General features: G+C 54.7%; 3 protein-coding genes and 1 pseudogene across 11 annotated transcripts in view; 1 reads left to right on the top strand and 3 right to left on the bottom strand.

Moving 5' to 3' along the window:
- Ubxn6 (UBX domain protein 6) overlaps positions 1-27,923 on the bottom strand; it is a 43,930-nt gene that overhangs the window by 9,728 nt on the left and 6,279 nt on the right. The window lies entirely within an intron of this gene.
- On the top strand, positions 72-17,560 carry Hdgfl2 (HDGF like 2). Of its 6 annotated transcripts, none has more exons than XM_075942659.1 (16): positions 72-329; positions 2,472-2,548; positions 2,630-2,768; positions 11,533-11,733; positions 13,289-13,402; positions 13,477-13,548; positions 14,111-14,276; positions 14,348-14,423; positions 14,495-14,786; positions 15,088-15,191; positions 15,696-15,769; positions 15,893-15,963; positions 16,217-16,318; positions 16,430-16,640; positions 16,907-17,033; positions 17,301-17,560. In XM_075942659.1, the coding sequence occupies exons 1-16, from the start codon at positions 258-260 to the stop codon at positions 17,401-17,403; spliced, it is 2,001 nt and encodes a 666-aa protein (XP_075798774.1). In that variant the 5' UTR covers positions 72-257; the 3' UTR covers positions 17,404-17,560. The 6 variants fall into 6 exon arrangements, with proteins under 6 accessions (XP_075798774.1, XP_075798772.1, XP_075798773.1 ...); XM_075942657.1 differs by having other exon boundaries at positions 17,298-17,560; XM_075942658.1 differs by having other exon boundaries at positions 150-329; positions 11,533-11,736.
- On the bottom strand, positions 2,957-9,705 carry LOC142832945 (small ribosomal subunit protein eS21 pseudogene; annotated as a pseudogene).
- Positions 17,541-27,378, bottom strand: Plin4 (perilipin 4). Of its 4 annotated transcripts, XM_075942654.1 has the most exons (9): positions 27,270-27,378; positions 27,115-27,182; positions 26,895-27,027; positions 26,230-26,288; positions 20,734-25,033; positions 20,275-20,388; positions 20,004-20,191; positions 19,381-19,467; positions 17,542-19,306 (listed from the first exon to the last, which is right to left on the bottom strand). In XM_075942654.1, the coding sequence occupies exons 2-9, from the start codon at positions 27,163-27,165 to the stop codon at positions 18,983-18,985; spliced, it is 5,256 nt and encodes a 1,751-aa protein (XP_075798769.1). In that variant the 5' UTR covers positions 27,166-27,182; positions 27,270-27,378; the 3' UTR covers positions 17,542-18,982. The 4 variants fall into 4 exon arrangements, with proteins under 4 accessions (XP_075798767.1, XP_075798769.1, XP_075798766.1 ...); XM_075942651.1 differs by having other exon boundaries at positions 20,275-25,033; XM_075942652.1 differs by lacking the exon at positions 19,381-19,467 and having other exon boundaries at positions 17,541-19,306; positions 20,275-25,033.

Raw genomic sequence — 27,923 nt, 5'->3', positions numbered from 1 at the left:
CTTAGCTTCTGCTCCGTTATCCAATCCCGTTAGCTAACTCTGTTCCAACCCCTCCGCTTCTCTGTGGGAATGAGCGACAGCATCGGCGGCCCATGGCGGAGGAAGGGTGGGACTTCCGGCCACATTGAACCCAATAAGTAGGCGCCGGCCGGCGACCCGTGCGGACGCCTCCGCCCCTCAGGCGTCCGACTCCCGCCTCCGGCTTCGTCTTCCAGCCGCCGTTGCTGCTTCCCGCGGCCTGGGCCTCCGCAGTCAGCATGCCGCACGCCTTCAAGCCCGGGGACTTGGTGTTCGCCAAGATGAAGGGCTACCCGCACTGGCCGGCCCGGGTGAGGCCGCGCGTGTACGGGCCCGACGGAGTTGGCCGCCCCGAGAAGAGGGGCGGCGGGCGCGCGCGGGGAGGCTGAAATGGAGGCGGAGGGGAGGCTGAGGAGGGGTTGGGACTGCGGGTTGAGGCGGATGCACTGTGGCTCTCTGGGAGCTGAGGACCGCCTTGCTCAGGAACCACAGCGCCTGCTTTCTGGAGGGTCTTCGGGGCGGTCCCTCAGGGCTGGGGTATGGCAATGTTTGGTCTGAGTGACCTGCATGGTTAGGTCCTGAGCCTCAGAAGACGCACGGTCCCGCAGGCAACGTTTCGGCTGTGGCCGCTATCTTTGACCTCAGGAACCTGTTTCCCTAGTCTGGGGTCCAAGACCTGAGAGACCAATATATAAGGGTGTAAAAGTGCTTTTAGGGATCCCAAGATCATGGAGCCTGCGGGGTGTAGTCGGGCTTCGTGGGGCCTGAAGGTATAGTGAAGTCCAAGGGGTGCATGGGATTGGAGTGGAAGGGTCAAATGATGGGAAGAGCCTGTCTCCCAGGAGTTGAAGAGGCTCCGTGTGGTGGTTGGGGAGCAAGGTGCAGCTCCAGAGGAGGGGACCTCGTCTCCATTTAGGTCATGGTGAGGGGAATGGGGGCAGAGGTTAGAAGTCTTCTCTGGGGACCTGGAGCCAGGCCCTTCAAGGGATTTAGTAGAGTGGCTCACCTGGGAACAGACAGCCTCAGGCTGGGGACAGGAGCTTTAGGGCTTCCTATTAGAGGAATCTGGGGCCCTGGAGTGTAGGTTGTTTGGGGTTCACGGGTGATAGAATTCTGTCCCTGGCAAGGGAGGGCACATACACAGGGACACAGCGGCTTCTGTTGCCCCCAGAACTTAGGGCAGGAACCACTCCAAGGCTGCAGTTGGCGTCCATGTGGCAGGACTGAAAGAATTTTGAGTTGTGTAAATGTCGGCTGGTGTTCCAGGCCCTGATGCACAAGTCCAGTTGCGTAAAGACAGAGTTTTGTTGCCTTCAGTTTTTAGTGCAGAAGCCAGTGTTGGTTGTGTCTGCATGGGGGGGACCTCATGGCAGTGAAAGGCTGGACATCGGAGTTGCCATGGGGATGCCCCAAGATCAAGCTGAACGGGAACCAGCTCAGGAGGTGGCCCCCTAATCAGAGGGCTGTTGTTGACTTTCTGAGGTGTGGGACCAGTGGGATAGGCACCCTAGCCAGCCTGGATGCTTGTGCATACGGTATCTTGCATCCAGCCACCAGGGACCAGAAAATTAACTAGTAGGACCAAAGAGAAGTGAGGGTTGATACAGGATGCTGACCAGGGAGGGAGGACCCAGCCAGCAATCCCCCAGGTGTTAGATGGGTGGGTGGGTAAAGCATTACCCAGCCCTGGGAATCCCACTGTGTGGGGAGACTGGAGGAGGGGGCAAAACTTTGCAGTGGCCACTGCCCTCTAGCTTAGCTCTTTGCGAAGCTCTTGTGCCCTCCCCCTTCCCAGCCTTCTCCCTCACAGAACATTTCCAAGCACCTGATTGGAAGGGAAGGGGCTGCTAGCCTCCTGTGGGAAAGTGACTGGCAGCTGCTGGAGCCCATGGCTTGCATGAAGAGGGTGGGACTTCCGGGATGCTCTGGATCTGGCTTCTGCGGCCCACCCCCCATCTTCATCCCTGGAGCTGCCAGCTCCACGTCTGGGGCGAGAGCAAGCCTGACCTTTGTGCAAGAGTGTCGGTCGTGGGGGTGTGGGAGAAGCTGAGCCTAGTCCACCCCGTGGGGGTTCCAAGTGGCCATACTGGGCCTGGCTCAGGTTAAGTACCTGTATGGGATCTCAGCTTTCATCCTTGTGTAGAAATAGAGGCTAGCAGTGGGTATGCACCTTTAATCCCAGTGCCCTCTGCTTGGGAGGCAGAGACAAGTCCGAGGCCAGCTTGGTCTCCATAGTACCAGGACAGCAAAGGCTACGTAGTGAGACTGTCTCAAAAAAATAAAAAAAAATTTTAAAAAAAACCAAACTAAGGGGCTAAGGAGCAGGCTTAGTGGACTTGAGTTGGGCCCTCCAGACTTGTGTTTGGAAGGTGCTATATATCTCCAGAGTGTGCTTTTCCCCAAAGTAACCAGCCCTCACCTGGAGCCCCCTAACCACCCACCTTTCACTACAGATCGATGACATCGCTGACGGTGCTGTGAAGCCCCCACCCAACAAGTACCCCATCTTTTTCTTTGGAACACACGAAACGTAAGTGTCTATTGCACAGACTGGCTTCTTTCCCAGGGTGCCCTGGCTCACCTGGAACTGGCCTGTGGTTCCTTCCTCCAGGGCCTTCCTGGGACCCAAGGACCTGTTCCCCTATGACAAGTGCAAGGACAAGTACGGGAAGCCCAACAAGAGGAAAGGCTTTAATGAGGGACTCTGGGAGATCCAGAACAACCCCCACGCCAGCTACAGCGCACCACCGGTGAGTGCCTGGCACCAGTGGGCAGTGCAGTATTTGAGGGCTCCTGGAGGTGCGCTTCCTCAGAAGCTTCCGGGCTGCTTTCTTTGGGGTGGGTGGGCTGGGCTCTCCAGGGTGTGGATCAGCATCCTGGGTCTCTGCTTACTCTACTTCAGGAGCTCCCAGGTCATTACCACAGGTGTGTCTAAATACTACCCAGTGTTCCCTGGGTGCAGACTCATCTTGGTGGAGACCACCATCTTGGGATGAGCCTGGAATTCAGAGCAGAGTGTTACAGGTCTGATAGACACTTACCTGACGTGAACTGCTTCCTTTGGCTAGCACTCTCCTCTGTCCCCGACTCCCTTTGTGGATTGAGTAGGGTAAGCCATAGTTTGTGAATGTGAGAGCTCCTGGTCAGGGAGGAGAGGTAGCGCCAAGAGTCACAGAGACAGCATCTCCAGGCAGTCTGTCTGGAGAGCAGGACTCAGCAGCTGCTCACCGCCAACCTGATGACTGAGTTCCATCCCCACATAGCGGGGAGGGGGGCTGGTTCCTGCTTGTTACCCTCTGGCCTCCTAAACAAGTACAATTTCTCTAAAATTGAAACTTAGAAGTTAAAACCAATAGAAAGCCACTGTGGAAGACTGGAGCGGGAGGCCCATGTGGGCATTCTAGAGTGAGATGAGAGGAGAGGGTGTTGCGCTGCCTGGGGTCCGGCACACTGCTTTCTGTTACTGCTGCTTTGGGTTATTGATGTTGTTTCTATGCACGTGTGTGCATATCTGAGGCCAGAGGTTGACATCAGTGTCTTCCTGATCACTCTCCACCTTACATATTGAGCCACAGCTTCTCATGAGTACCTAGCTCACTCAGTTGGCTGAATAAGTTCCAGGGATCCACTGATTGTGTCCTATGCACCTGGGCATACGATTGGGCTGCCTAACATCTCTGGGGATACCGAGGACCTGAATTCCAATGCTTTTGCTTGTACAGTAGGTGCTTTGCTGACTGAGCCATTGCCTCAGCCCCTGCTCTGGAGGTTTCCATAAGAAGTAGCTGGGTAGCGTCAGCTTGAGGAGGCTGGTGGTCTACTTGGGAGGTGGCCAAAGGGAATGATCACTCAAGCCAAAACTCCCTGTTGGTGAAGAAGGACCACCTAGGTTTGCTGATAGCGTGCAAAGCAGGACTTGATAAGGGTCAATCCCGGCCTTGCATTTGTTGGTAGAAACCCATAGAGTCTATTGTGGTTGAACCTTGAGATCTTGAGGTGCTCGGGTGCCCCTTCTTTTCTAACTGGCTCATGCTGGAGGGATTCTCCCCAAGGAGTACTGGACGTGGTTGTGTTGATACCTGCCAAGACCAGGATCACGCACTAAGTTGGACCGAGTCCTGGCTTCAAGGAGCGCGTAGTCAAAATTGTGGGATTCCCACTGCAGGTGTCTCCTAAGAACTTCTGCCTTGACCACCTTTGTCGAGGGACTGGGAACATTTTCTCTTGTGTATGGAGAGTGGAGTCGCTCTTTGTGTGTCCCTCCTGGGCTGTACTTAGGCAGGGGATCTTGAAGTCGATCCTGTCATGATCTCTCCTGGCGCTGGTTTGAGCGTGCTCTAGTTACACATACTGAGCCCGTTGCCTGCCGGTGAATCATCACCGTATTTAATATTTATTGGACACCCACGACTTGCGGGCACCGTGCAGACAGATGCCAGTCCTCGAGGAAATGAAACTTGAACATGAAGTGCTAGGACCGTCCAGTTTTTCACATGCCCCCGAAGCAGAGTAGCTGGAACTCTGAGAACCCCTGGCTGCCCTGTGATTCCGTGTCCCAGGTGTGCCCACAAGGAGGACATGAGTGTGGAATGTAGGTGCCTATAGGCCTGTCATCCCAGCATTCAGAGATGCTGAGGCAGAAGAATCACAAGCTTAAGGTTCGTTTGAGTTACAGGGTGAGTACAGGGTCAGCCTGGGCTATACACAGTGATACCTTGAATTAAACAAAAAGAAAAGAAAGGAAGAGTTCTTGAGCCACTCTTGGAGTGGCCCTTCCAGACATTGTTGAGATACTTTTGGCATGACAGTGTGTATACAAGCCTTCAAACAGAAGCGTGATTTTGTTGTTTTTGTTTTGTTTTGTTTTTGAGACAGACTTTCTCTGTGTAGCCCTAGCTGCCCTGGAACTAGCTCTGTAGACCAGGCTGGCCTCAAACTCACAGAAATCTGCCTGTCTCTGCCTCCCAAGTGCTGGAATTAAAGGTGTGTGCCACCATCACCCGGCATGATTTTATGGGAAACTGAGCTGTCTCTTTTTCCTAAATTAGTCAGACAGGAATTCAAATTTGACATTCAAAAAGAACACTGTTCTTTGAGGAGCTGTTCTGCCTCCTCACCTCCGGTTACTTTGTGTTGTTTTCTTTCCCAGATAGCCCTGCCGCAGCACCTTCCTACTTCACAGAAAATCATACAAAGCTTTCTTTTCTCTTCTTAAGATGTCTTTATTTTTATTTTATGTGTATGGATGTTTGCCTACAAGTATACAAGTGCACTGTGTGTGCCTGGTCCCTGAGGCCAAAAAAGGCTGCCAGATCCCTGGCACTGGAGTGAACAGACAGCTTATGGGTGCTAGAGGTTTCTTTTTTTCCTTTCTTTTTTTTTTTTCTTTTTCCCTCACTTTTCTTTGACACATATTCCCCAATTTCTTCTGGTCAAAGTTCTTTGAGAACATTCCACCAGCCTTAGTCAGTCAGAGAGTAGACAGAACTGACTCAGCCATCCTGTGATTAGCCCCGCAGATAGCATAGGTTTTAAACTGGCTGTTAAAGCTTCCAGTTACCTTGTCAGTCTCGACCACATTCAACTGGATACATGTGTGGTCCTTGGCACCGATGATGTGTCTGCTTGAGGAGCGTTTCCATGGAATGTACAGGTCTACGAACTCACTAGCATTGTTCTGTATGTTGAGGTCTCAAGTGCCCGTCCAGATCCAGCAAAAGCACAGAATGGAAGTGGCTCATCCCCTGGCAACAGTACTGGGTCTGATGCTGGGGTCTGAACCCAGGCCTTCTGCAAGAGCCAGTGCTCATAACCATTTCTTAAGCCCCAGCTTTCTTTCTTTCTTTTTTTAAGATTTATTCATTATGTATACAACATTCTAGCCGGGTGGTGGTGGCGCACGCCTTTAATCCCAGCACTTGGGAGGCAGAGGCAGGCGGATCTTTGTGAGTTCGAGACCAGCCTGGTCTACAAGAGCTAGTTCCAGGACAGGCTCCGAAGCCACAGAGAAACCCTGTCTCGAAAAACCAAAAAAAAAAAAACAAAACAAAAAAAAAAACAACATTCTGCCTCCATGTATGCCTGCATGCCAGAAGATGGCACCAGATCTTATTATAGATGGTTGTGAGCCACCATGTGGTTGCTGGAAATTGAACTCAGGACCTTTGGAAGAACAGCCAGTGCTCTTAACCTCTGAGCCATCTCCCCAGCCCCAGCTTTCTTAAGTGTTGGTTCCAAGCTTTGCATGCTCAGCTGGGATCTGGCAGTTGGTCCATGCTGACAGACCAGCCTCCAACTTTTGGGGTAGTTGTTTGTGTGATATATGCAGGGCAAGAAGGCCAGGGCAAGAAGGTGGGGAATCATTCTATGTGACTCTCTGCTATATTGCTCTGAGACAGAGGCTTTCTGCACTGGAGGCTTACAGTCTCGACTGGGTTGGCTGCTTGGTGAGCTGGGAGACACCTGTCTCAGCCACAGACCCTCACAGCTGTGGCTTCTTATGTGGACACATGTCCTCATGGTTACTAAAGGAAAACCTTTTATCCATAGAGCCCTCTGTTTCAAACCATCTTGGGTTTTTTGTTGTGTTTTTTTTGGGGGGGGGGGGTTGTTGTTGAGATAAGATCTTACCATGTAGCCCAGCCTTACTTCAAACTCACTAAAGAGGATGGCCTTGAACTCCTGATCCTCCTGTCTCCACCTCCTAAGGGCTGAAATGACAGGCGTGTGTCACCATCTTACCCTCAACATTAATCTTGGTCTCTCCCCTCTTCTGGCCAGGGTGCCAGATGGTAGCAGCACACTTAGGACCACAATGCCTCTCAGCCCTGCTGTGGTCCTCAAGTGGGGAGACCTTTATTTTATGCTTGATACCCAGACAGTTTGCTTGGGCACCAAGAGGGGTCCAACTGGGTTCTGAGGCCACTCAGACTTAAACAAAACTATTCAACCACAGCGCATTTTTTCCTTTTAGATTTTTTTGTTGTTTTTGTTTGTTTGGTTGGTTTTGGTTTTTTCCGAGACAAGGTTTCTCAGTAGCTTTGGTACCTGTCCTGGAACTAGCTCTTGTAGACTAAGCTGGCCTTGAACTCACAGAGATCTGCCTGCCTCTGCCTCCCTAGTGTTGGGGTAAAAGGCCTGCACCACCACTGCCTGGCTTCCTTTTAGTTTTTAGTTATGCGCATGTATGCCTCGTGGCACTTTTGAAGGTCAGAAACAACTTGTGATAGTTTATGTTCTCCTTCCACGTAAGGGTTCTGGTGATCAAACTCAGGTTGCCAGGCTTGGCAGCAAACACCTTTATCCACTGAGCCCTTTGACTGGCCCTGATACAGTTTTTCAGGTGGGGCAGACTGACTCTCTGGTAGAGTAGACTTTGTATATCAGAAAGGCCCAAGCAGCACCCTGGCCTGGCTTGAGCTTGAGTTTGTGCCTGTCCTACATCAACCTTTCAAGTACAAGATTACAGGTATGGGACTCATTGTCATTCATGGCTGTGAGCCAGTTACCTTAAAGGGGTCCCACTGAGTTGGAGAGACAGCTCATTTGGTAAAGTAGTTGTCATGAATCAAGAGGACCTGAATCCCAGGTAGGTATAGGGCATGTTTGGTCTCCGCACTGGGGAGACTAGCAGTGGGGGCTTTGAGCTCCCACCAGCTGACCTCACCACCTCAGTAAGTTCCAGCCCAGCGCACACAACCTTGCCTCAGAAAGCAAGGCAGCCAGCTCCTACGTAGCAACAGACAAGCTTGGCCCATTCTAGGCACACCTATTTTTCATCGTTCTTGTTTGTTATGTTTTGGCTATGATTTATGTAAACACGCACACGCGTTGAGGTCAAAGGACAACTTGTAGTGGTTGGTTCTCTCTTTCTACCATGTGGGTCCTGATGATCAACTTCAGGGCATTAGACTTGGTGGCAGGCAGCTTTACACACTGAGCCCTATCACCAGCCCTGTAATATTTTTGGTTTTTTTACCATGTAACCCAGGCTGAATTTAATCAGGACCTCTGCTCAGCCTCTCTTGATGATGGGATGAGGAATAGAAGCCCCAGACCTGGCTTGTCCAGGGCTCTCAAGCTAGTTAGCAACTCAGTGGGCTGGGTGCACAGTGCGGGCTCCTGATGCTAGGCATATTCTTTCCCTGTCAACTGGCACCTGTGCCCACAGGCTGCTGAAAAGGGAGCAGTTGGTGTAGAGCCCCACTCCAGAGGCACTCAAGCCCTGGGTCTCTGTACCACACCTACATGCTGTTTGCCTCTCTGTCCTACCTGACCCCCAGGGTTAGGGACAGTGAGGGCAGCACTCAGTGAACACTGGGCATAGCTACTATCTTAGGGTTTCTTTTGCTGTGATGAGACACCATGACCAAAAGCAAATTAGAGACAGAAGGGTTTATTTGGCTTACACTTACATCACTGCTCCTCTTGAAAGAAGTCAAGACAGGAACCCAAACAGCAGGAACCTGGAGGCAGGTGGATCTCTGTGACTTTGAGGGCAGCCTGGTCTACAGAGTGAGTTCCAGAACAGCTAGATCTGTTAAACAGAGAAATCCTGTCTCAAAATACCAAAGCAAAACAAACTAGCTATCATACCATCCTCCAGGGCACACAGCTGGGCTGGACTGCCCTGCTGTGGTCACTTCTTAATTCATCCAGGCAAACACTGAACACCGTCTATTTTTATTTTTGAAATTTTGAAACAAGGTCTTATGTAGGCCTAGCTGGCCTGGAACTCATGATTCTGCTGCCAGTCTCTTGAGTACCAGGAAGACAGTTATGTGCCATGATGCTCAGCTTTGAGGTGCAATGTTTTGGTGTCCTGTTGTTTTGGAGACAGGGTCTTGTGACACCTGCAGCCGTTGTGCAAGTGTGAGGTGAGAAGACAGCCTCTGTGTCAGTCCTCTCTGCCTTACTTGAGGTAGGGGCTCTTCTGCAGTGACCAAGCTGCCTGCCAGCTCCCAGGGATTCTCCTGTCTTCATCACAGTAGGAAGGCCTTGATTACAGCTGCACACCACATCCAGCTTTTATGTGTGCTCTGGGGGTTTGAACTCCAGTCCTCACGCTTGTACAGCAAACGCTTCTCTCCCCCACCCATGGCACCTATCCATTGCCCAGGTTTCAAGGCCACAGTGGGCCTGGGCTGCATGTCTCATACTCACCTTGAGTTGTACAACTGGTGCACAGCCTCTCTATGCCCTTGTCTTGCAAGATCAGGACACCCTACACTCCTTGTCATCCATCCATGAACCGCAGAGGCTCTCCATGGTATGATACTGCCCTATCCTTCCATGAGAGTCACTCAGCATTGTCATTTCTTGGGAATGAGAGGAAGGGAGAAGATAGAGTCAGTCCCATGCCCTCCATGGGGAAGATGTGTCTCGCAGTCCACACAGGCCCTCATTTTCCCTCTCCATGTGTTTGGGTTAGGGTTCACCCTACTTGAGCATCACACAGTTCAAAATGGTTCAGGCAGGGCTGTGTCGCAGCACTTTGGCTGCATGTGAAGCTCTTTGGCCCTGGGAAGGTAAATGCTCTTTGCATGGAACAGCTCGGTCAGGCCAGCACCTGGCTTTCCTTTGGTGGGGTCATTAGCCTGGGCTAGGTCTGTGCTGAGGACTCAACCTCTGCTCTCAGTTGGGGAAGACAGCTGGAGAGCCATTGCAACCCCCCACCCTCACCGCCATCTCCCTCCTTCCTTTGCTTTAACTCCCTTTGTGGCTGAAGGTGACTTTAGGCTGTTGATCCTCCTTTCTTTGCCTCCCACGTACTAAGTGATGAGTCTGACCTGTGTTTCCATGCTATGGTGTGAGTTTCCACATCTGGGCTCATGCTAAAGCACCTGGGAGACCTGAACTACTTTATCTTCCATTCTGGTCACCTGTCTCCAGCTGCAGCTCATTTCTGCTCTCATCTGTGTGTGCCCATCATGGCTCCTGGAGTCTTCTCCATCCATAGCTTTTTCTCTCAGCCTCTGCAAGACTCCATCTGCCATCCCCTGTTCTTCAGGCCCACTGCAGTGCTACAACACTTATGAAGGTCAGGTGACAGACAACTTTTGGAATAGGTTCTCTCCTTCCACCATATGCATCCTGAGGCTCAAACCCAGGTCATAGCAAGTGCCTTTACCAGCCGAGTTTCTCCCTAACCCTAAACCCTAGATTCTTGGATATATAAGCACTCTGGAAGCAAAGGCAGGTGGATCTCTCTGAGTTCAAGGCCAGCCTGGTATAGATAGTGAATTCCAAGACAGCCAGGGCTACATAGTCAGGGTTGTCCATGAGGTTCAGGTCTGCATTCTCACCTGAGGGTAGCAAGGGCACACCATTTAGCCACCCCTAAAGCATCAGGTAAACTGTATCCTCCTCAGTTCCTCTTTAACAGGCTTTCACCACCGTGTGACTGCAGTACCCTCCACTCTGCAGCGCTGTGGCACTTACCCTGCCCTTGGGGCTCACACATTCTCCCTGTACCCTGAGACTTCTTGTGCCACCTGACCAATGGTTTCAGAACCTCAGTAAATCCATGCATGAGCTGACCACAGCCTCATCCTCAATCTCTTTGCCATCGGTGCCTTCTGTCTGTACCCTGACATCCCAGCCTCTTCCTTTTGCTGAGAGGACCCTCACTCCATCATGCCACTGTGAACTGCATCTTGCCCATCCTGCTCTATCTCTTGATGGCCCTTCCTGAGCACCGAGTGCAAATCCTTCACTTCTTGGTACTCACAGCTACACAATGTTTCTGTCTTCCTAGTCACTGTTTAGGAGCCTTGTGTCGTCCGCTTGTCCCTAGGTCCTCGGCTCCTTGGTGGGACAGGAGACCAAGCTGCAATCATTGTTCTATACAGAGCCTGTGGTGTAGTTGGCCTGTGGCTGCTGCCTGAGCAGGCATTGTGAGGGTGATGAGTTCAGTAGTGCCCCCGAGGCTGGCTTTCTTCTCACAGTACTAGGGTAGCTTGAAAGAGAGCCAAACCAAGCCTGTTTGGGCAGGTCTCTCATCCCAGCGTAACGTCAGGGCCAGCCCAGGATGAACAGAGTATCTCCCAGGACACAGCCTGGGCTTCTTAGTCCCTTGTCTAAAATGGAAAGTAAAAAGAGTGCCAGGGTTGTAGCTCAGTGGGATAGTGCCTAGCATGCATGAAGACCTGTGTTGTGTCCCCAGCGGCACACAAAAAAAAACCCTACAATTTGTATGATCTCTTGCTGTGGTTTACGCACTACCCTGACTTCATGTGATGGCTCTGTGTTACCTTCAATAGCCTTATGGGGTCAAAACTGTGATCTCCCTTTCTCAGATGGAAACTGAGGCACTTACACTGCATCCTACCACCTGATTGTCATGTCCACCATAGATGTCTCCATCTTGGCTCTCCTGCCTCAGTTCCCCAACTCATGAGTGAGGTGGCCATACCCTGAACCTGGATTCCCTACATTAGATGCTGTCTACCTAGTTACCAGGGGGCTAGGAAGTCTACCTGGCCCCTTGATGCATGTATGTCACCCCAATCACAGCCCGTGAGCTCCTCTGACAGTGAGGCCCCCGAAGCTGATCTGGGTGGTGGCAGCGACGGGGACAAGGATGAAGACACCCGGGGAGTCATGACCGTGACAGCTGTGACCACCACAGCCACCAGTGACAGGATGGAGAGCGACTCTGACTCTGATAAGAGCAGTGACCACAGTGGCCTGAAGCGGAAGACACCAGTCCTGAAGGTAGTGGGTGGCCACTTGAGGCCTGACCTCTTGTGACCCTTCATCTTCTCCTGCCCCTCACCGCAGCCATTGTTTTTGTTTTGTTTTGTGGTAAGGTCTCCCTGTATAATAGCCCAGTTGGGCCTGAAACTTTTAATCCTTCTGCCTCAGTACTCATTTTTGACAAGAACTGAGATGAAATTCAGATTTCAGATACCTTGAAATTAATCCCCAGGGAGGCAGGATATGGCTCTCAGTAATGTTCTGGATCTCTGTGTGTGTGATATGTACACATTTCTGTCCCTGTGTGTAGAGAGAGGCCAGAGGTTGGCATCAGGTACCTTCCTTAGTTTCTCTCAGTCTTGTATTTTGAGACAGTCTCTCCCTGCACTTGGGAGCTCATCATTTCCACTAGGCAGCCAGTGAGCCTGGGGACCTTGTCTCTGTCTCCCCAAGTCTGGATTACAGATGTGGGTTTGCTTTTTTGTTTTTCTTATTTTCTGCATATGGATCTTTTACCTGCACGTCTGTCTGCATACCTCATTTGTGTTTGATGCCTAAAACTAGAGATACTGTTGGATCTCCTGGGACAGAGTTATAAATGTTTTGTTCCTTTGAGACAGGGTCTCACTATGTAGCTCTGGCTTCCCTGAAACTCACTATGTAGACTAGGCTGACCTTTAACTCAGAGATTCCCCTGCCTGCCCTGAGTGCTGAATTAGAGGTGGGCATTACCACTCCTAGCTTTGTGGTTACTGATGGCTGTGAGCAGCTTTGTGCATGCTGAGAACCAAGCCTGGGTCCTCTGGAGAGCAACTAGTGATCTTAAGTGCTGAGCCATCGCTCAAGCCACAGCCTCTTTTTAAAGTCTATTTTTCATCATGTCTGTGATTTGTGCCATGGGGGAGGGCAGGTGCCTGTGGAGTCCAGCGGTGTCTAATCCCCTAGGACTGGATTACAGATGGTTGTGAGCCTCTATGTGGGTGCTGGTGACCAAGCTTGGGGCCTCTGTGAGAGCAGCTGGTGCTCTAACCATGGAACTCCTGCTCGAGCCAGAGATGGGACATTTCTGTGTGGGTGCAAGGGATGGACTCAGGTCCTTGGGCTTGCACAGTAGGTGTTGTCACTGCTAAACTGCCACCCCTGTTCTTTACATACTATTTGTGTGTGTTGGCGTACTTCTCTCAGCCACAGTGAGCTGCACTACCTCCCCCACAGTTCCTACCGAGGGTCTGCCTCTCCACTACCGTGTGTGTGTGTGTGTGTGTGTGTGTTTCCTTTTGATACAGAACTTGTGTCTATCCAACCTCATCAGACACTCCTCACCAAGCCCCTGGAACCCACCGTTACACACACACACACACACACACACACACACACACACACTCCTCTCTCTGGTTCTGATAACTGAAGGGATAAGAAGCTCCTAGGAGTGGGACCTGCAATACTGCAATAAGTGTCTCTGTATGTGGCTCGCATCACCATTCCAGAATTAAGGAGCACCAAGGCACATAGGAGGGTCCCATCTGGAACCAGGACTGTCCAGCTGCTGACCCAGCCTGGCCCTGCCTTCCAGATGTCAGTCTCTAAACGAGCTCGGAAAGCCTCCAGTGACCTGGATCAGGCCAGCGTGTCCCCATCGGAAGAGGATTCTGAGAGCCCATCTGAGTCAGAGAAGACCAGCGACCAGGTGAGTGGACAATAGCCCCTAGGACAGCCTGGCATGCCAACCAGTACCCCTGACGTTTCTGTCTCTTCACCCAGGACTTTACCCCAGAGAAGAAGACAGTGGCCCGGGCACCACGGCGGGGTCCTCCAGGAGGACGCAAGAAGAAGGTAAGGGTGCTGTGCCTAGGTCCTGAGAAGTCACTAGCAGCCTGAGGGTCCATCTATGGCAGTGGCACCTGGGACCCAGGTATGCAGTGATGCCCCTGGGGCTTGCAGGTCATTGCTGCCCCTCAGGGGATCCTACTACCAGGATTGAAAAATCAGGTCCTGTATGCCAGAATGTTGTGGCATCAAAGTTCACGTGTGCTATGTGCATGTGGGGGTGTGAGGACTTGGGTTCACAAGGTTGCGCGTGCATGTACAGGTGTGTTCATGTGTCTGTGGCCATGTGTGTGATGTGGACGTTGCATGTTGCACTGTGGCATGCATGCTGTGGAAGGACAGCTGGACAGTAGGAGGCAGGGCTGGCCTATGCAGGTTTTCGGTGCACACCTGCAGTTGAAAGCCCCTGGGCTTGGCCCTGATCCTGTTCCCAGGAGCTATCCAGGGTGTCCAGGACCCATGTTCCTTCTGTGGGTGAGGTACAGACTGTGTCCCTTGAGGACTGGAGCTGCCTCTGCCCCCTTACTCTCACCCTATGCGATTCCCCTCTGGCTCTGCCTGTCCCCAGAAGGTGCCTTCAGCCTCGGATTCAGACTCTAAAGCCGACTCAGATGGGACCAAGGAGGAGCCTGTGGCTGCAGCACGGCCATCCCCATCCTCCTCCTCGTCCTCTTCATCTTCCTCCTCCGACTCAGATGTATCTGTCAAAAAACCCTCTCGAGGCAGAAAGTCAGGTAAGGCCTGAGCCAGCCTCGATGCAGCCCTGTGAGGCCATGGAGAGAAAGTCACCCCTCATTTTTCGCAGCCGAGAAGCCACCCCCCAAGCCTCGAGGGCGGAGACCAAAGCCAGAACGGCCACCTTCCACGTCCAGCAGTGACAGGTGGGTATCTGCTGGCGATGTGGGGGCTACAGGGTATGCTGGGGTTCCTGCTGATGGACTTTCCATCCTAGTGACAGTGACAGTGGTGAGGTGGACCGCATCAGTGAGTGGAAGCGGCGAGATGAGGAACGGAGGCGCGAACTGGAGGCAAGGAGGCGACGGGAGCAGGAGGAGGAACTCCGGCGACTTCGCGAACAGGAAAGGGAGGAAAAGGAGCGTCGCAAGGAGCGGGCAGAGCGTGGGGGCAGCAGTGGGGAAGAGCTGGAGGATGATGAGCCTATGAAGAAACGCAGCCGCAAGGCCCGGGGTCGGGCCACACCATCCTCCTCTGACTCAGAACCCGAGGGGGAGATTGGGAAAGAGGTATGTGGTGCCCCCTCTTGACGTGAGGCCCCAGGCACCGTCCCTGAACTCCACTCCTTTATTGAGCCCCTATTGTGTATTGGGGCTCATCCTGGGTCTTGTAGATATGTCAGTAACACAGAGCCCAGGGCCCTACCCATGGAAGATAGAGATAGCCATTCGAGTATAAGGCTTGCCTGTCAAATGTAACATTGGATTCCATACGTCTATATAAGACCCGGGAAGCCATAGCCCACATGTGCTGGGTGGGGGTGGGACAGGCTGCTTCTGAAGCAGCAACCCTGTTTTCTGGTTGCTGTAGGGGAAGAAGTTGGCCAAGAAGTCCCAACTGCCAAGCTCAGAATCTGCAAGGAAGTCTGGGCAGAAGGAGAAGAGAGGGCGGCCAGATGAGAAGCCTCGAGCCAGGTTAGCACCTGTCCTGAGCCCTGGACTTAGTCCCTCTCCCCTCAGCCTGGCTGTTGAGTTCAACCTTGAAGCCGCATTCATCCGAGGGTCCCAGCTCTTGGGTACACGTCTCCCCTGGGGCCATGTGTGGCTGTCTGACAGGACCTATAGAGGGTAGAGGCCAGCAGCATTGCCCAGCACCCTGCAGGGCCCAGCACCTAAAGAGCCATCCAACCAGTGTCCACAGCACCCAGGGGACACCATGCCCAGCACAGTGGCTTTAACTCTGAGAGGTGCAGTTCCTCTCTGTTTTCTAAGTGTCTCAACTATTGCTGATCAGAGCTGCCCATGGGGATCAGCAGTGTGGCTTGGTGGCCACACAGCACAAGATGTGATATGCTCACTGGGCTTCTCATGGTTAGCCTGGTTCACAGAAGCAGAGAAGGGTCCCAGGCCCCTGGCCTCGCTGTCTGTCCTCACCTTGGGCCTCCCGAGGTGGCCTATCTGACGGGAGCCTCTCCATAGGCCTGTGAAGGTGGAGCGGACGCGGAAGCGGTCAGAGGGCCTCTCACTGGACAGGAAGGGGGAAAAGAAGAAAGGTGAGCACTAACGTGGTGCAGGATTCCGTGGCTCTAGTGTGGGCCTGTGGTGGTGGGAGGTGCTGGGCCACCTTGTAGCCAGGGCCAGAGCACCCTGTGCAAGCCAGCATCTCTCTTGCCCAGAACCTTCCGTAGAGGAGAGACTGCAGAAGCTGCACAGCGAGATCAAATTTGCACTGAAGGTCGACAACCCAGTAAGATGCCTGCTGCGCAGCCACAGAGTCACAGCCCCACGCTGTCCTGAGATGGGTGCTTTCCTTAGCCACCTCCTTTCAGGCTTCTTGAAAGTCTTGGAAAACTGAGGCAGCGTCCCTCAGATGGGGGAGTGGTTCATAGTGGCCCAGGAGACCCCACCCCTACTCCCATACCCTGCAATCTCCCCTGGGGACAGCAGGCAGTACCCTAGGAGACAGCCAGAGATGCCTCCCCACTCTTCTTGCTCTGCAGGATGTGAGGAGGTGTCTGAGTGCACTGGAAGAGCTGGGGACCCTGCAGGTGACCTCTCAGATCCTTCAGAAGAACACAGATGTGGTAGCCACACTGAAGAAGGTATGGTATGGGGCACCAGGACAGAGTACCTGGAAAGTTGTATTGGTGTCCAGTGGGAGGACTTAGGGGCACAGCCAGCAGCCCAGCTAAGACTGACCTCCTGGTGGCCAGATTCGCCGGTACAAAGCCAACAAGGATGTGATGGCGAAGGCAGCAGAGGTCTACACCCGGCTCAAGTCTCGGGTCCTGGGGCCAAAGGTTGAGGCTCTCCAGAAGGTGAACAAGGCTGGAGCCGAGAAGGAACGGGCTGACGGCGAGAAGGTGGAGGAGCAGCCTGGGGAGCAGGCTCCCAGAGAGCTGGTGGAGGAGGAGCCCAATGCCGGTGAGGGCTGCCTGCACCTGGCCAGAGGGATAGGCAGGAACTGTGCCATGTTTGCCCCCCAGTAAGCTTACTAGACCCAACCATATTCTGCGATAGTTGGCATAAGGTTTGCCAGCTCTACTGGGTGCCAACAGTTGGATGTTGGCAGTGCTCTTTAGGCCACACACCTACATGTACCTGCACTGCTTGTAAGCCTTACTGCAACTGGGCAAGGAGAGTCCTCGTGAGAGGCAAGCAATGTGCTCATGACAACCCTGTTACCCTAGATCTCTCAGCGCCTGTGAACGGGGAGGCCACATCCCAGAAAGAGGAAAGCACAGAAGACAGAGCACAGGAAGACGGGCAGGACTCAGAGGGTGGCCCGCGGGGCGGCTCCTCAGAAGAGCTGCATGAGTGAGTGTCCCTGGGGCATCACACTGATTGTGGTCCACATCACGCCCCTCAGGCTTCCAGCTACTGGTGCTGTGGGAACGGCTTCCTGATGACTGTCCAGGGGTGGCACCATGAGCACCAGCCACTGGACTGAGCTACAGTTGGCCACACCAGGCACTTGTGCCAACAGCAAGGGCATTACCCTTCTTTGGCTGCCCACTCATCCAATGGCTCTGTGGTAACACCAGGTAACTGCATCCTGATCAACCTTTACTGTGCCCCCAGCAGCCCACAGGAGAGCTCTGACCCCATCAGGCCTGGGAGTGAGCATCAGGAGCATGAGAGGGTGCAGCTGGCCTCCGAGTCTGCCGATGATGATGATGACAGCTGAGCTCCAGCTGCCGTGGCCATGGTGTCATGTCCGTCCCCAGCCTCCCAGGGAAGTGCTGCGCTGTTTGTATTTGTGGCCTGGGCCTTTCTGCCTAGTTCTGTGATTTCGATTGACATGAAATGGTTATAAAGGGTTTTGTAATGAAAAAGAAACAGTTTTTATTGGCTTGGTGTCCTGATATGAAGTGTAGCTGGGCTAAGGCCAGAGCACTATGCCTGACACAGGGCTGAGGTACCAGCCACCGTGAGTAGCATGGGGAGCCAGGCCTGGTACAGGGCAGGGTTCACACTTACAGGGCAGCAGAGCTCTTCCTACATTGAGTAGCCTGTTCCACCATCATGAGAGTAACAGACACTAAGGACAGGCCAACAGGAGACTGTGGCCCTGACTCAACCACCATTCCATTCCCCAGCTATGCAGGGACCCCAGCATAGTGCCTCTGGGGCAGCTCAGCATTTGGGCTGGAGTGTTGGAGTCCACACCATCCCAGCCTGCTCTCGCTGTGTGGTTTTTCTGCTCTGCTTGTGTTCCCTGTGGGCTCAGGTAGGGTACATGCCTCTCGGTGTATCCACCTGCCTCCATGGCCACCATGGAGCATGATGTAGTGAGGCTCATCTAGAGGCATAGCTGCAGGCCCTGGGCCCAGTCTAGTGTTGCATCCTGATGCTGAGAGAAAAAGGGAAAGGCTCAGGAAGGCTCCTGTCTTCTCTGTCATGGCCTCTCCGCCATGGCCTCTCCGAGGCCACAGCTAGCCCAACCTTAGAACTCAAGGGCATTGTTACTTTCTAAGAGTGCACAAAAAAGGGAACTGGAAGATTGGGAGTTGCTAGCACTGCTGGGGTTCAGGTAGAGCTGGACTGTGGTCTTGGATGGCCGGTCCATAGGGGATTGCCGTGTACCCCATCATCTTCTGTGCTTTTGTCTTGGGTGCATAGGACGAGGGAGAAGGGCCATCACCTGCCGTGTCTCCAGTAAGTACTTCAACCCTAGGCAGGCATAACCTCATGCAGACCACAGTTTCAGCAGTGACGGCCCTGTCAAGTGGTCCTGTCTCTGTGCAGTGATACATGTGTGACCCTCCTTTCCCAATAGAGCCGGTCAGACTCAGGCCCACAGCATGCTGGGAAATAAGTGTGGCTTTGAGTGGCTCTATACCCCACTATGTATCAGAAGGGGCTGTGGGAGCTTGCCTTAGGGTGGCTGTGCATTCTAGTACATTCTAGTGCTGGGGAACAAGTTGCCTAATATGTTAGCTAAGACCTCTGGATACACTGCTCAAGGTGGGACCTGGGGTTGAGTGGCACCACCCATAGCAGAGAGCTGTGGGCCCCTGAAGGTAGGGTCAGAGCCCAGAGGCTGGAAGGCTTGTCATTGAGGATAGCTGAAGGACCTCCTAGGTTTGACTCTGCTTCCGCTTTGCTCTATCATCGGGACCTGTGTGCTGCTCTCTGAACAGTTTGGAAGAGGGGCTATCAGGTACTGGAAATAGCAAGAGCCATGATTGGTTTCAATTTGACTTTCCGAGGACCCTCTGCTCTTCCTTAATCCAGAACTTTGGGGTTGTGAAGCCTTCAGGTATCTATAGCTGGTCACCAGGCATCAAAGCAAATGGTCCTACCAGCCAGCTGAGTGGGGGGCTCTGCTGCAGCCTGTCCAGCAGCACCTCCAGACCCTGCCATGCCTGTACCACACCAGCACTGCTCTGGGCCAGCTGCTCTGCCTGCAGCTCGCCGCTGCTCTCAGAGGACACAAGACCATACAGTTTGCAGAGGCTGTGCCGTGCCAGCCCTGCCTGCTGCTGCACCTCTGGCAGGCCCTGCAGACTGGCTGCCAGGCCGCTGTAAGCTGCATGGAGCTGGCAGATGAGCGTACATAGCCTGTCCTGAGCCCTGGAAGCACACACCTGCAGAGGAAGAACAAGGTAAGCAGGGGTAGGACATGTGCTGGGTGCTGGGGAGGGGCCCATGCCACACACACCTCATGGGTACCAGCAGCCTCCGCCGTGGAGCCCAAGCTCTGGTTCCCGCACAGCTGCCCACCTGGAGCCTCCATGGTCATGTCTGTCTGGAAAGAGAGCCACAGGAGAGGTGGTGGCTCTAGTGGAGGTAGGAACACTCAGTGTTGTCCCTAGATCTTGAGTCTAAACCTCTTCATACATGGTGCAGCCAGAACACAAATTCCACCTGAGGACATCTGGAAGGCCAGGTGCTGGTCCCTCTGTGTCCACTCATTTCCTACCCCACTGTTCCCTTTGCACGTCCACACAGATTCCCTCTGTCCCCCAGGATCTACCTCCCGTGTATACCTCGCCACGCCTGATCTGTCCCTCCCATGTTTCTAGTGTCCACTTAGGAGATGGGGGGGGGTGGGCAGATGACAGGAATGCCACCCAGCCCCCAGAATACCAGCCCTGTGTGTCCATAATGCCCAACCGAAGCCTGGAGACAGGACTGGGGGTGAAGAACCCTTGCTAGGGCCCTGTCACCCTCACTACCCTCTCTCTGTCTTGGGTTCACAGCCTCACACCCAGCTCACTAGATAAGGCTAGTACATGCCGCAGCTCCCTCTGTATACAGGGTGGGAACCGGAGATGCTCTTACCACCTGGAAGGCCTTGTGGAGTTGGGCCAGTGTAGCTCTGGCTTGGAACTGCTTGTGCTGTATATGGCTCAGGGCATGTTCAAAAGCCCGCTGGCGGAAGCTGGGGGCCAGGTCACCTAGGCGGACAAAGTAGCTTCCTTGGTCAGCAGAGAACACCCGAGGCCCTGACTCTGAGGCCGCCAGCTGGGCTGGAAGGAAGGCAGTGAGACTTAGTCTGAGAGGTCTAAGAGCTAGGGCTGGGGACCTGCGATGGTGACGGACAGGCACTCACCTTGTTCCTCAGCTGTCATGGGCTGGAAGATGTCCCCAAGCCCTTCCAACTCATCATGAAGTGCAGCAAAGCTTGTCACAGCCAGCTGACCATACTCCTCCTCAGACTTGGTAGCTGCATGGACAGATGAAGCCACACTAGACACAAGGCCTTTGGTGGCAGCTATGGGTTCTGTGACAAGCTCCAAGCCACAGGTGTCTGCAAGGCTGCTGATCTCAGAGCACAAGGATTCTGCAGAAGTCAGGGTAACATGTTCCACCCCGTGGGTGGTGGCGTGAGAGCCAGAGAGTGAATGTGGGACTGTGTTGACACCTGTGTGGGTGGCGTTGATAGCCACATTATCTGCCTGAGACCGCATGGCAGACCATGTGTCCTTGGGGGTGTGCAAGCCCTTCTGAAAGACACCTTTGGCTATGTTCATGGCCCCAGTGATCCCAGCACAGACAGTATCCTTTGTACCTGTGAGCATGCTCTTGCTCGTGTCCAGGCCTGTCTTCATTGTCTCAGTGGCCATATTCATGGTACCTGAGAGGCCAGCCAACATTGTAGTCTTGGTACCTGTAAGGACTGCTTTAGAAGTGTCTAGGCCCCCCTCGGCAGCCCCTTTGGCCACATTAATGGCACCTGTGACCCCAGCACAAACGGTGTCCTTTGTGCCCGTCAGCACACTCTTGCTGGAATCCAGCCCTGTCTGTACTGTCCCTTTGGCCACGTTCATAGCCCCAGTGAGTCCTGTGGTCACCGTGTCCTTGGTGCCCATGACCACAGATTTGGTGGTGTCCAGGCCTCCCTGGGCAGCCACTTTGGCCACGTTCACGGCCCCTGTGAGTCCTGTGCTCACCGTGTCCTTGGTGCCCATGACCACAGATTTGGTGGTGTCCAGGCCTCCCTGGGCAGCCACTTTGGCCACGTTCATGGCCCCTGTGAGTCCTGTAGTCACTGTGTCCTTGGTGCCCATGACCACGGACTTGGTCGTGTCCAGACCAGTCTGCACTGTCCCTTTGGCCACGTTCATGGCCCCTGTGAGTCCTGTGGTCACCGTGTCCTTGGTGCCCATGACCACGGACTTGGTCGTGTCCAGACCAGTCTGCACTGTCCCTTTGGCCACGTTCATAGCCCCAGTGAGTCCTGTGGTCACCGTGTCCTTGGTGCCCATGACCACAGATTTGGTGGTGTCCAGGCCTCCCTGGGCAGCCACTTTGGCCACGTTCACGGCCCCTGTGAGTCCTGTAGTCACTGTGCCCTTGGTGCCCATGACCACGGACTTGGTCGTGTCCAGACCAGTCTGCACTGTCCCTTTAGCCACGTTCACGGCCCCTGTGAGTCCTGTGGTCACCGTGTCCTTGGTGCCCATGACCACAGACTTGGCTGTGTCCAGACCTCCCTGGGCAGCCCCTTTGGCAACATTAATGGCACCTGTGAGTCCTGTGGTCACCGTGTCCTTGGTGCCCGTCAGCACTTTCTTGCTGGTGTCCAGACCCGTCTGTACTGTCTCTTTGGCCACGTTCACGGCCCCTGTGAGTCCTGTGGTCACCGTGTCCTTGGTGCCCGTCAGCACTTTCTTGCTGGTGTCCAGCCCTGTTTGTACTGTCCCTTTGGCCACGTTCACGGCCCCTGTGAGTCCTGTGGTCACCATGTCCTTGGTGCCCATGACCACGGACTTGGTGGTGTCCAGGCCTCCCTGGGCAGCCACTTTGGCCACGTTCACGGCCCCTGTGAGTCCTGTGGTCACTGTGTCCTTGGTGCCCATGACCACGGATTTGGTGGTGTCCAGACCAGTCTGCACTGTTCCTTTCGCCACATTCACAGCCCCTGTGAGTCCTGTGGTCACCGTGTCCTTGGTGCCCGTCAGCACTTTCTTGCTGGTGTCCAGACCAGTCTGCACTGTCCCTTTGGCCACGTTCACAGCCCCTGTGAGTCCTGTGCTCACCGTGTCCTTGGTGCCCATGACCACAGATTTGGTGGTGTCCAGGCCTCCCTGGGCAGCCACTCTGGCCACGTTCATGGCCCCTGTGAGTCCTGTGGTCACTGTGTCCTTGGTGCCCATGACCACGGACTTGGTCGTGTCCAGACCAGTCTGCACTGTACCTTTGGCCACGTTCACGGCCCCTGTGAGTCCTGTGGTCACTGTGTCTTCGGTGCCCATGACCACGGACTTGGTCGTGTCCAGACCAGTCTGCACTGTCCCTTTGGCCACGTTCACGGCCCCTGTGAGTCCTGTGGTCACCGTGTCCTTGGTGCCCATGACCACAGACTTGGCTGTGTCCAGACCTCCCTGGGCAGCCCCTTTAGCAACATTAATGGCACCTGTGAGTCCTGTGGTCACCGTGTCCTTGGTGCCCGTCAGCACTTTCTTGCTGGTGTCCAGCCCTGTTTGTACTGTCCCTTTGGCCACGTTCACGGCCCCTGTGAGTCCTGTGGTCACCATGTCCTTGGTGCCCATGACCACGGACTTGGTGGTGTCCAGGCCTCCCTGGGCAGCCACTTTGGCCACGTTCACGGCCCCTGTGAGTCCTGTGGTCACTGTGTCCTTGGTGCCCATGACCACGGATTTGGTGGTGTCCAGACCAGTCTGCACTGTTCCTTTCGCCACATTCACAGCCCCTGTGAGTCCTGTGGTCACCGTGTCCTTGGTGCCCGTCAGCACTTTCTTGCTGGTGTCCAGACCAGTCTGCACTGTCCCTTTGGCCACGTTCACAGCCCCTGTGAGTCCTGTGCTCACCGTGTCCTTGGTGCCCATGACCACAGATTTGGTGGTGTCCAGGCCTCCCTGGGCAGCCACTCTGGCCACGTTCATGGCCCCTGTGAGTCCTGTGGTCACTGTGTCCTTGGTGCCCATGACCACGGACTTGGTCGTGTCCAGACCAGTCTGCACTGTACCTTTGGCCACGTTCACGGCCCCTGTGAGTCCTGTGGTCACTGTGTCTTTGGTGCCCATGACCACGGACTTGGTCGTGTCCAGACCAGTCTGCACTGTCCCTTTGGCCACGTTCACGGCCCCTGTGAGTCCTGTGGTCACCGTGTCCTTGGTGCCCATGACCACAGACTTGGCTGTGTCCATACCTCCCTGGGCAGCCCCTTTAGCAACATTAATGGCACCTGTGAGTCCTGTGGTCACCGTGTCCTTGGTGCCCGTCAGCACTTTCTTGCTGGTGTCCAGACCCGTCTGTACTGTCCCTTTGGCCACGTTCACGGCCCCTGTGAGTCCTGTGGTCACCGTGTCCTTGGTGCCCATGACCACAGACTTGGTCGTGTCCAGACCAGTCTGCACTGTCCCTTTGGCCACGTTCACGGCCCCTGTGAGTCCTGTGGTCACCGTGTCCTTGGTGCCCATGACCACAGACTTGGCTGTGTCCAGACCTCCCTGGGCAGCCCCTTTGGCAACATTAATGGCACCTGTGAGTCCTGTGGTCACCGTGTCCTTGGTGCCCGTCAGCACTTTCTTGCTGGTGTCCAGACCCGTCTGTACTGTCCCTTTGGCCACGTTCACGGCCCCTGTGAGTCCTGTGGTCACCGTGTCCTTGGTGCCCATGACCACAGACTTGGTGGTGTCCAGGCCTCCCTGAGCAGCCCCTTTGGCCACGTTCACGGCCCCTGTGAGTCCTGTGGTCACCGTGTCCTTGGTGCCCATGACCACGGACTTGGTCGTGTCCAGACCAGTCTGCACTGTTCCTTTCGCCACATTCACAGCCCCTGTGAGTCCTGTGGTCACCGTGTCCTTGGTGCCCATGACCACGGACTTGGTGGTGTCCAGGCCTCCCTGGGCAGCCACTTTGGCCACGTTCACGGCCCCTGTGAGTCCTGTGGTCACTGTGTCCTTGGTGCCCATGACCACGGACTTGGTCGTGTCCAGACCAGTCTGCACTGTCCCTTTGGCCACGTTCACGGCCCCTGTGAGTCCTGTGGTCACCGTGTCCTTGGTGCCCATGACCACAGACTTGGCTGTGTCCAGACCTCCCTGGGCAGCCCCTTTAGCAACATTAATGGCACCTGTGAGTCCTGTGGTCACCGTGTCCTTGGTGCCCGTCAGCACTTTCTTGCTGGTGTCCAGCCCTGTTTGTACTGTCCCTTTGGCCACGTTCACGGCCCCTGTGAGTCCTGTGGTCACCGTGTCCTTGGTGCCCATGACCACGGACTTGGTGGTGTCCAGGCCTCCCTGGGCAGCCACTTTGGCCACGTTCACGGCCCCTGTGAGTCCTGTAGTCACTGTGTCCTTGGTGCCCATGACCATGGACTTGGTCGTGTCCAGACCAGTCTGCACTGTCCCTTTGGCCACGTTCACGGCCCCTGTGAGTCCTGTGGTCACCGTGTCCTTGGTGCCCATGACCACAGACTTGGCTGTGTCCAGACCTCCCTGGGCAGCCCCTTTAGCAACATTAATGGCACCTGTGAGTCCTGTGGTCACCGTGTCCTTGGTACCCGTCAGCACTTTCTTGCTGGTGTCCAGTCCCGTCTGTACTGTCCCTTTGGCCATGTTTGCAGTCCCTGTGAGTCCTGTGGTCACCGTGTCTCTGGTGGTGCTAAGGACAGTCTTTGAGGTGTCCAGACCTCCCTGGACAAGACCTTTGGCCATCCCTACTGCTTCTGTCACGCCTCCGGACACTGCCTCCTTAGTGCCCACAAGGGCTGACTGGGTGGCGCCCAGGCCACCCTGGACCATTCCTTTTGCCATGTCTATGATGCCGGCCACCCCAGAGGAGAAGGCATCTTTCCCAGTAGTCACACTGGAGCTTCTCACATCCTTGTTCCCAGCCGTGGTCTAATGAAAAAGGACACTGGTCAACACTTCACAAAAGACCCTTTAGGGTGACTGCTGTCCACACCCTCTGTGCAGGTTTCTGGGTCTTCCCACCTACCTTAGCCAAACATCCCACTATCATCCAGCTGCAAAGTAATGTCTGGGGACTTGCTATAAAGATACTTTTCAATTGGAGAAGCTGAGGCCAGAGGACTCAAGTCAAGGGCTGCCTGGCTACACTATGAGACCTTGTCTCAACTAAAATGCAAGTTCTCAGAGACCCTATCAGTGTCCTCTTGGCACCATCTCCATGGCCCCACGGCTGTTGTCACTTTGCTGCTGTTTGATACCAGTCTCATGTAAACCCAAAATTAGCTATGTAGGAGGACTTGCTGGTATGTATGTCAGGCAGCCTAGGGGACTCTGAGCACACCTGAAGACACTGTGGCTGTCCCAACAGGAGAGGGTGGAGGCCCAGCCCAGCATGCAACCCACGGTATGGCCCAGTTAGCTCAGTGCTCACCTAGCATTCTGTAGTGGCTTGAGTCCCCAGCGCTTCCTGCGCTTGTGTGATGGAAGGCACCAATGGTGTCTTAGCTCCCCACTAGCCTGCTGTCCCCTAGAAAATACACTGCTGCCTGCTGGGACTGACGCGGCAGCTCATGGTGGAGGACACAGCCTTCAATCCAACCTTTGGAAGGCGGAGGGAGGGAGGGAGGGTGCTCAAGGTCAGCCTCAGCTGTGGAATGAGGTACCAGGTAGCCTGGGCTACACGAGACCCTGTTTCAGATACAAAAATTCACCTCCTTCAAGGTCGGGTTAGTGGATGAAAGATTCAGAGGGACTGGCAGGAGGCCTTGGCTACCAGGGACGTATTTTGATTGAATCTACAGGGTTCAGTCCCACCATTTCTGGCCCAGGTGGTGCTTTAAGGCAGTCACGGGAGTAGGGGTGGGGTTTCTCAGTACCTGCCATGTGGTTTTGTGGGGTACAGCCCTGTTTCCTTGAAGGGGAAGGGAAGGCTAACATGTAAGTGCTAAGCATCGAGCCACAGGACTGTTGAGATCGTGTGCTCATTTTGCAGATGTAGAAACTGAGGCCCAGGGTAGAGAATGTGCTAGGGGTGCCACCTTCTCTTTGTCCTTTGAATCCCCATTCCACGGAAGGAGCTAGAGCCCTCTAGACCTTCCTGTCCAAGGCCTACCGATCCTGCTCACCTGTTGAGACTGGAGCAGCCCCTCCGCACCCCTTGCCGTCTGCTGCAGGTCGGTGGCCACTGCAGAAATAGAACCAGTTCGGGAGTGAGGGGCAGGCCTCCAGCTGGAGCTTGTTGCTGTTGTGCAATTCCAGGCATGTCCCCAAAGGACAGGAATGTCCCAGCCTCAGGCCAGGGACAGCAGGAGGTGGCATCCACAGGCAGGAGCCAGGCCTAGCCTCCTTCCCCCTCCCTGCCAAAGATGGCTCTGGCCGCTGTGACACAGAGCTGTGGGAGGACTTTCTGTGCTGGACACCCACCCTGCAGCCTTGGGGCCCATGGAGCCTGCAGTTGGTGAGTGGTGCCTTCCTGTCTGCACCATGGCCCCCAGCAGCCTGACACAGCTGTGTGGCCTTCAAGGCAGCTAGTGTCCTAGGATTCTGTGTGACCCCAGGGCAGCTGCTGGCTCTCTCTGAGACTTTATCGTTACACTTAGACAAGCACAACATCAGCCAGGTGTCTGGTGCAAAGAGCAGAGGGGCTGAGGCGTCTGTTGCCCAGTATCGGTGCCTCAGTTTCCTCATTGAATGAGATAATGCAGACACAAGGTCAGCAGGATTGCCGCAGGTCCCTCCTGGGCAGTCTGCATGGCTGCTCCGTTCCCACCACCTCCCTTGTGTCCCTCACCTGGCGACGGGGGGACAGGAGTCCCTGTAGGGTCTGGGACTGGTCCCACATCCTTTGTGGGGCTGTGACGGTGGGACACCAGGTTCCGGGCAGAGCTGAAGCCAGGCAGAGACCCGAAGAAACTGCTCAGGGTCTGTTTGGGGTGGGTGGAGGCAACGTGAGTGGACACTGGGGTCACCTTCCCTGGGTCCCTGGTGGGGCCCCCTCTCTGTTCTCTTACCTTGCCTTTGGATTTGGGGGGACCCCTAGTCCCATCTCCTGAAGCTGACATGATGGTGACCTGTGGGGCTAGAAGTGGGCAGACAGTGTTACATGGTGGGGATCCCTCCTGAACTGTTCCCACTCTGGGCCCCATATGCACCCCCCTTCACCCACCTGGAGGCAGCAGTCGCTGAGTGACACAGCTGGACTCACCTGGACCGTGCAAGGTCCCTCAGAGCAGGGCCGCTGCTGGCAGTGCCTCAGCTCCTGGTTCCCAGGCCTTATAGGGTCTGGGAGGGTGCAGGCTTTGCCGGCCCAGGCAGGCAGCCAGAGAACTGGGCGGGGGGGGGGGGGCAGTCACGTGCCTGCCCTCCTGGGCCAATATGGACTCGGCCCAGCACCTTTTCCCTGCTCTCCACCTCAGCCCAAGTCACCTCTGCCCACGGTGACTAACAGCCCAGCTGGGCTCCCTGAGGGACCGCATGCACTCTGCCTCTACTTTTCTGAGATGGAACGCCTGATCAGGCACCACCTTTGGGGCTGAGTTCCCCCTTCCAGAGTCATCACTGGACTTCCTTGCCTCTGTCCTCACACTGTGCTCCTGGATCCGCCTTTAACACAGAAGGACCCTTTCTTGCCCCAGGGCCTTTGCACAGGCCATGCCCCTGCCTGCTACACTTCCCTCCAGATTCCCACACAGCCTAACCTGCCATACTGTTTATCTCCTGCACCCAGGACAGTGCCTGGCACACATCAGACACTTAAGAAACATTTGTCTATAAATGGGGGCTACTTTAAAGGTGCATACACGTTTAAAATGAGGTCATA

Source organism: Microtus pennsylvanicus, chromosome 12 (genome assembly GCF_037038515.1).
Source record: "Microtus pennsylvanicus isolate mMicPen1 chromosome 12, mMicPen1.hap1, whole genome shotgun sequence".
Taxonomy (NCBI): domain Eukaryota; kingdom Metazoa; phylum Chordata; class Mammalia; order Rodentia; family Cricetidae; genus Microtus; species Microtus pennsylvanicus.
The sequence above is the reverse complement of the archived record's forward strand: the minus strand, read 5'-3'. Positions and strand labels throughout refer to the sequence as shown.